The sequence below is a fragment of the Cololabis saira genome, chromosome 5 (genome assembly GCF_033807715.1).
Source record: "Cololabis saira isolate AMF1-May2022 chromosome 5, fColSai1.1, whole genome shotgun sequence".
Lineage (NCBI taxonomy): Eukaryota > Metazoa > Chordata > Actinopteri > Beloniformes > Belonidae > Cololabis > Cololabis saira.
The window spans coordinates 48274915-48283249 of NC_084591.1; the positions used below are offsets into that span (position 1 = coordinate 48274915).

The window sequence follows — 8335 nt, forward strand, 5'->3', positions numbered from 1 at the left end:
ATATTTTACTCCCTATTTACCTATTTATTGTCAACATTTTTTTAATAAAAAAAAATATTGTCAACATTTTTTTTTTTTAATTTGGATTTGGTCTCTCTTGTTGCAGATATCATCGATGTGACTTTAAGATTCCACTTGTCATCAAAAAAGGTGAGACCAGTCTGAGTGTCACCTCTTTATCAGGACTGATTCCTTTGAGAAACATCTTTAATGTTAACGTTGCTTTTGCTGTTTGGACTCGATGCTTTTCAGAGGAGCTGATTCTCAGACGGAGGACTGTGTACTCACCACGTACAACAAGGTCAGTTATTATAACATGTTTCACACTCATTTTTAGGGATGCCCCCATACCATTTTGTTTTACTACGAGTACAAGTATTTTAATTTGTGTACTCGCCGATACCGAGTACCGATCCGATACTTCTACCACAAAAATAACTGGGCTAAAAATGACATGAAAAATGCAATGAATTGGAAGACAGGTTTTATTTGCAACAGAATTCAATTTTAAACAAAACTGAGCCGGCCTGTCTTTCCTCCGCGCTTTAAGCCTGAATTATGGTTCTGTGTCAAATCAACGTCGTGCACACGCCTTCGCCGTGACGCCGTCGTGAACCTTCGGACTTCTCCGTCACTCCATTTCTCCGCGGTGCAGTACCCCCCGTGACCGCTAATTCGCCTGCTTTTCCTGAATAGTTTATCCGACTTTTTCCAGTCACAGTGAATTCAAAGAGATAAGGGACAACTATTGTGCAAAAAAACCAAACAAAAAAAAATCACACATACACGAAGAAAAGAGAGCTGAAAGTTCACGACTGCTTCAAACCGGAAACCGGAAATGCGTTGCTACCATGAGAACCAATCACAGCCCTCTCCGTCTGCGTGTGGTCTGCGTCGCCTCCACGCGTAGTTACAATTTTCGGGAGGTGACGTCAGTGGACGGGGTCAGTGACGGCGTCAGTGGCGGCATCAGTGACGGCGTCAGTGACGGCGTGTGGTACACGTCAAAACAACGCCGTAGGCACGGCGTTGTTTTGACGCAGAACCATAACTTAAGCTTTAGTCTCATCGCAGGTACATCAACTGAGCATGTGCGGTGCTTCACCTGAAGCCGTCCGTGTGAAACAACACAAACAATCAAATGGAATTTAAAAAGCAGGCTAAATTAAATGATGTTACACACTCTTGTACAGTAGGTGGCGGTATGCTCCTTAAAAGTTGGTTGTGATCCGCCAATAAAACAGAGAAGAAGAACATCATAAACAATCCCATTGTTAGAGTCCGTTATAGAGCGGTGCCCGTGGGTGAGACTGGCAGCGCCATTTCAGGCAAGATAGTGACAATTAATGCAAGCGGGACGACAGCAGGGTGGACATATTTCAAAATAAGGGACGATGACAGAAGCAAGACAGACTGTGGGCTGTCGGCGCGGCTAACCGGCTAACGGCTAACCGGAATGTATCAATGGGATTGTTTTATGTTGTACTGTGAGTTACGTGGAGTGTTTAATAAAGTTCCCTGTGAGTAAGGGTAATACTCAACCGTCCAGTTGTATAATTAAGGAAGAAAGAACAAACTGAAAACACGGAACAGCTGGCTGAGCAGCAGCTCTCCTGCTGCTGCTCAGCCAGGCTGCAGACTGACCCGGGGAGCCGCGGGGTGGTATCGGGCATCCCTACTCATTTTATAAGTGAATGACACAAAAACGTAGACGTGACTGGGATGAGATCAGAGCCTTGATGGAACCGCCGACGCGGTGCCAGCTGCCCGGCCAGCCTGCTGGATTTCCAGAGGGAAATAGTGGTGTTGTTAAGAATTTTCCCTTTTTTTTTTTGGTGCGTCTATGACACTAGCGCTGTCTGAAAAGGGCTGGTGTTGCGTAAACCTTACAGGTTACGTGACCATGGCTGCGAGTGGTTGGTATGGCAGCATATGTGGGAATTACAAGGGGGTGAGGTTTTGTTCTGGCTCTACCATTCCTTTCAAACGTACTGTTTTTAAAACCAAAAAACACTTGCATTTTCATTTTATAAGTTTGAAAACATTTTTAAAGTGTTAGTAAAAAGGGACTGTTTAATGTCACTGGGTGGCTGTTATTTGTTCTGCTGCTACGGGAGTCCGTGCTTTTGGATCACTGGAGCATTTTACTTTTCCAGTTTAACACATTTTGGGGTAATCTGATTAAATGTCATATGAATATTAGTTGTTTTCTAACATTGCATACAGATACGGAGACCATATTGGTCCGTAGACGAGTGAGACGTTTTAGTGTGTCTCTACTTTGTGTTTGTCTCTCAGTGGGATCAGATTCAGGAACTGCTCGGCCACCCGATGGAAAAGCCCGTCGTGCTGCACAGGTAACGAAGAAACACAATCACATTCATTACTGCAGATTGTTGTTAACCCTTGTGCTGTCTGCGGGTGAAGGAAGGAAGGAAGGAAGGAAGGAAGGAAGGAAGGAAGGAAGGAAGGAAGGAAGGAAGGAAGGAAGGAAGGAAGGAAGGAAGGAAGGAAGGAAGGGAAGGAAGGAAGGAAGGAAGGAAGGAAGGGAGGGAGGGAGGGAGGGAGGGAGGGAGGGAGGGAGGGAGGGAGGGAGGGAGGGAGGAAGGGAGGGAGGGAGGGAGGAAGGGAGAAAAGAAGGAAGGAAGGAAGGAAGGAAGGAAGGAAGGGAGGGAGGAGAAGGGAGAAAAGAAGGAAGGAAGGAAGGAAGGAAGGAAGGGAGGGAGGGAGGGAGGGAGGAAGGGAGAAAGAAGGAAGGAAGAAAAGAGGAAGGGAAAAAGGAAGGAGAGAGCAGGAGGAAAGAAGGAAGGAAGGGAAAAAGAATTAAGGAAGGAAGGAAGGAAGGAAGGAAGGAAGGAAGGAAGGAAGGAAGGAAGGAAGGAAGGAAGGAAGGAAGGAAGGAAGGAAGGAAGGAAGGAAGGAAGGAAGGAAGGAAGGAAGGAAGGAAGGAAGGAAGGAAAAAGGATGTAAAAGGATGTAAAAGGATGTAATGATTTGTAATGAATCCACAATGTATGACATTTATGTTTTTTTAATTGCATTACAGAAAATAAAGAACTTTATCTCAATATTCTAATTTTCTGAGACAGTCCTGTAAATACCTTCAATTCAAATTTTTGATTTTCCACAGCAAACTACACATTTCAAATATTTTCCAGACAAATGTAATCTTCAATGTTTTTTCACCAGGTCCTCGTCAGCCAATAACACCAACCCGTTTGGCTCCACGTTCTGCTTTCGGACTGCAGAGGATGATCTTTGAGGTCAGTCAGCGTGTAGACCTGGACCAGGCTTTTCTTTTTCTCCCCAGCATTCAAATTCCAAAATATATAAAGTGTTGATTGGTCCCCTGAGTGAATTCAGCATATTCAGCAGTAGTTTTTAATTGAATTGATAAAAACCAATTAAATGATTACACCTGTACTGCAAAACTGTAATGACTCAGATCCTCCATGTTTGTTACACAAACACGTATCAACGGAATTATCTATTCTTTCTTTCTTTCTTTCTTTCTCTTCTTTCTTTCCTTTCTTTCTTTCTTTCTTTCTTTCTTTCTTTCTTTCTTTCTTTCTTTCTTTCTTTCTTTCTTTCTCTTCTTGCTTTCCTTTCTTGCTTTCTTTCTTTTAGGCTCATTTCTTTCTTTCTTTCTGGCTCATATCTTTCTTTCTTTCTGGCTCATGATCGCCTGATCGCCGCGGCTTCGTGGCGCTCGAAACCCGGAGACTGTGTTGGTGGGGGGGGGGGGCTGATAAGAGGGGGGGCCGGGAAGGCGTTGAGATGAGGTTGGTGTGTTTATCAGCAAGTGTGTGTGTAGCGGTAAGTCCGTGAACTTCGCTCAGAGCTGCTCCTCAGCCAATGTCCTTGATGTTATCAGGTCGGCTCGGTCCAGTTCTGAAAACAGTCCACAGATGTTCCTGAGAGGGGAGGTTAGTGGGGGCAGAGTCACCTTGTTTACATTCCACCAGGAAGATTGTGACCAGAGCGATCGGCCCAAAACCGCCCTGTCAAGGCCAGATTATAGAATCAACAATTATATGCAAACAGACAGACTCAATAATTTTCCGTCTGCCTTTAGTCTCTGGTTCATCAATGGCGACTCCAATCACACGAATTTGTGATCAATTTCCGCCAAGCCGAGCTTCCAACTTCTCCAAGATCTTATCCATCCTGCCAGTGAGCTCAAAGACCACCGCCAGCCTGCGATTCTGTTCAAGAATCGCATCCCAGCTTACGGCTCTGCTCCCCCAACCGTTAAAGTCTGAGTGTTGATTCGCCTTGCTTGTCCCTTCAGCCACGTCCAGCAGCTCTGAAAGAGCCAAAACAGCTGTCGACGACTTACGCGTTTGTCGGTAGACCAGGAATCCCCCCTCCTCCGATCAAGAGAAATCCTGCTATCATTAATCCAATCACGAAGCATCTTCAACGTCCTCGACAGACAGGATCGCCAAACACAACAGTTTCCAATATTTGTAGGAATCCCATTGTGTATCCAGCAAAAAATGTCCCATCGGGGCAGGGAGGACTCCCTTACACCCTGGCTTCTCGTCACAAAAATTTGGTCAATTGTGCTGAGAGACCAGTTAATCAATTCCATGATTGTAGAGTTTGGGAGGAGTGAAAAGGAGAGACTCTGAAGACGAGACAGGACAAAAGCAGTAGCATATCCTTTCTTTCTTTCATTCCTTTCTTTCTTTCTTTCTCTTCTTTCTTTCTTTCTTTCTTCTTTCTTTCTTTCTTTCTTTCCTTTCTTTCTTTCTTTCTTTCTTTCTTTCTTTCTTTCTTTCTTTCTTTCTTTCTTTCTTTCTTTCTTTCTTTCTTTCTTTCTTCTCTTTCTTTCTTTCTTCTTTCTTTCTTTCTTTCTTTCTTTCTTCTTCTTTCTTCCTTCTTTCTTCTCTTTCTTTCTTTCTTTCTTTCTTTCTTCTCTTCTTCTTCTTCCTTCCTTCCTTCCCTTCCTTCCTTCCTTCCTTCCTTCCACATTGTGCGTGGATTTAACTCAGAACCATAAATCAGTTTTACACAAAAACGTCATCAACGGGAATTTATGGTTTTTACGGCGAGATGACAAATTCTTACCGTGGGGAATTTTTTTGACGGTTTATCGTGAACGGTAAAATATCACCCATTCCTATTCCAGACCCAGAGCTGGACCAGAACCCCCTAAACATGTATCTGATCTGACCTCGGTCCACTGTGGGATCGGTGTCACTAACGTAGATCAGGGTCATTTTGAAGAAGCACTTTTGACTGTAATGGAAATGCTGGGTATCGTCTCACATCCGGCACCAGTAACGTTTCTGTTTCTGTTCTCCTCTCCAGGTGATGCAGAACAACCACATAGCGTCAGTGACCCTGTACGGCGCTGCCCGGACCACCGCGCAGGCCCGGCCCGAGTCCAGCAGCAGCTCCCACTGAAGCAAGTAACCACGTCCCGTCAAATCAACACCTACATCCAGCTCCTCTGACGACTGAATTTTAACCCAGAGCCAGATTCTTACCAGTGCAGACCTAACCGAACAAAGTCCTGCTAGTCTAGGCCAGACGCTTCACAACGAGCAGAAAACTGTTCAATCAAACCTGACATTTATCAGCTTTTCACATGGGGGTACGAAGCCTCGGTTAGGTCCACTCAGGCCCGCTCCGCCGGCGCAGGCCGACTCTTCCAAGACCCGACAAGACATCCAGGAACACGGTTGCATCGCTGGAGCTTTGAGCATGAAGCAAGCGTTGAAGTGAAGGCTGCCATATCTGCTTTCTAGTGTGACTGCAATCACCCATTCATCCGCAGAGGCAGGATCGGAGCTCCGCTGCCTCCAATTATCCGATTATCAGCTTAAATTAAAGGCAGTTGGACTTGACAGTGACCCGTACAGTTACCCAAGAACCAGTGGTCCATGATGCACCGAATGTTCCGTAACCGAAATTGTTCGGCCGAAAATAGCAACAAAAAAAAAAACCCTTTCGGTGTTCGGTGGAATAAGTGGGGGGAAAAAACCGAACAATTACCGTATTTTCCCGCACCATAAGGCGCATCGTATTATAAGGCGCACCTTCAATAAATGGCCCTCATTTAAAACAGCCTTCCATATATAAGGCGCACTAAATACAGGAGTGTTCTCAGAAAATTAGAATATTGTGATTTTCTGTAATGCAATTACAAAAACAAAAATGTCATACATTCTGGATTCATTACAAATCAAATACAAATCTTTCTGACACTCAGTCTTTCAAGAAGAGAGCCGATTACACGTGGGGTTCTTGCAGAACGTAACAAGTCCAACCCAAATCTCCCCAATGGCAAAACTATCCAACTACTATCACCACCTCTCCTGATTATCTCCTCACCTCACTTCCCGTGGAATCTGAAAACACACACAAGAGCAAGAGAACAGCGATCGACCCGGCGGCCTCTGCCTGCCCCTCTGGACGGCGCCTGCCCCTCTGGACGGTGGCGCGGCGGCCTCCGCCTGCACTTCTGGACAGCGTCGGCCTCTCGGGCGTGTGCCTGAACGCACCGTGAAGCATCTGCATGCGTCTGCCCCTGGACTTCTGCATGACTCTCCTGAACCAGAACAAGCACCAGCCTGATTTGTTGGTGTGGTGATTTGTTCCTGCACGTTTCCAGGAGGGACGGACCGGCCGGCGAGCTCTTTTTCTCTTCCCGCCCCGCTTCACCCACAACACACACTGTGGAAAAAACCATTCTCATTGTGTGCTCATCTTTTTCAGTCCATTTTTTACATTTGCACTAAAAACACACCTTTGTACTTGATTGTGCCCCACATAGACATATATACGTAGACGCCCCATCGAGTGCTGAGCCGTACGTCAACGTCGCCGCCATATTGGATGTTCAAGACTGCGCTGGTGCCTAACTGTTTCCCAAGTTTATTAGTGCGTGTGTGAATGAATAAATGAGACATAAAACGTACATTTCTTTGTAGAAAGGCGCTTTATGAAAATAAGTCCATTTACTTGTATTAGTTTACAGCGCAGTCTTGAACATCCAATATGGCGGCGACGTTGACGTATCGCAGCAGCTCCACGGGGCGTCTGCGTTTTTACGTCTATGGTGCCCCGTCCCTGATGCGTCTAGGGATTTTGGAGATGACGTTTAAGCGCGTGCGTGAATGTGTTTTACACCGTAGTTTCAGACGGCTTCAGGATGTTTGCAGCCATGTTTCCTCAGCCCTTTCTTCTTCTCCTCCTTCTTTTCTGCCTCTCATTGATGAACTTTGTGTCCGTGTTGAATTGCCAAACGCTTTAGCCAAAGATGTTTAGGGATGTAGTGATTTAGTCTGCTGACTAGGAATGGGCGATACTTTACAGTTCATGATGTACCGTCAAAAAATTTCCCCACTGTAAGAATTTGTCATCTTGCGGTAAAAATGATAAATTCCCGTTAATTACGTTTTTGTGTAAAACTGATTCATGGTTCTGTGTTAAATCCACACACAACGTACGTGAAGGAAGGAAGATAGGAGCAAGAAAGAAAGAAAGAAAGAAAGAAAGAAAGAAAGAAAGAAAGAAAGAAAGAAAGAAAGAAAGAAAGAAAGAAAGAAAGAAAGAAAGAAAGAAAGAAAGAAAGAAAGAAAGAAAGAAAATCATCCCAAATCATCAATAATGTATGACGTTTTTGTATTGGTATTTTTTTATGGTTATGGGGATAAATGCCAGAGATGATGGTGATAATGTTTTAGTCCGTACCGCCCATCCCTAGTGCTGACTAAACGTCTGCAAACGTCCAGTCAGTGATGAATTGAGCAGCCGTTCCTGCTTCTGCTGACAGTAACGCACCACGCTGATCAGTTTTAAGTGTTTGCTGCAGACGCAGCGGTCCATGTGCGTGACTGCTCGTCCCGCGGTCGTCGTCGTCAGTGACCCGTCACTTTGCTCTGAAACCATATTCTGGACATATGGAATAACATCGGTCGTACTTTGGTCATGTTACGTGAGGGGCCGTTAGCAGGCCCCGCCCAGTGTGTACTTTTACATTGTTTTTAATTCTAAGCAGACTAATAAACTGTGTATTAATTGTAATAACACATTCTCTTTATTGTTTTTGGGGTACAGGTTTTTTAATAGTCCCAGTATTACTGACTTAAAGACAGAGCCATTAAATATACAGGACTGTCTCAGAAAATGAGAATATTGTGAGAAAGTCCTTTATTTTCTGTAATGCAAAAACGTCATACATTCTGGATTCATTACAAATCAACTGAAATATTGCAAGTCTTTTATTATTTTAATATTGCTGATCATGGTTTACAGCTTAAGAAAACTCAAATATCCTATCTCAAAAAATTAAAATATTCTGGGAATCTTAATCTGTAAACCA

At 44.4% G+C, this 8335-nt stretch overlaps 1 protein-coding gene across 1 annotated transcript in view; it reads left to right on the forward strand.

Moving 5' to 3' along the window:
- Positions 1-7475, forward strand: part of phaf1 (phagosome assembly factor 1) — a 20962-nt gene extending 13487 nt beyond the window's left edge. Inside the window, exons 5-9 of the mRNA XM_061722809.1 lie at positions 107-150; positions 255-301; positions 2299-2357; positions 3190-3263; positions 5317-7475. Coding sequence (XP_061578793.1) covers positions 107-150; positions 255-301; positions 2299-2357; positions 3190-3262 — 223 coding nt within the window. The 3' untranslated portion in view covers position 3263; positions 5317-7475. The remainder of the gene's footprint in view (positions 1-106; positions 151-254; positions 302-2298; positions 2358-3189; positions 3264-5316) is intronic.
- Positions 7476-8335: the final 860 nt, after the last annotated feature.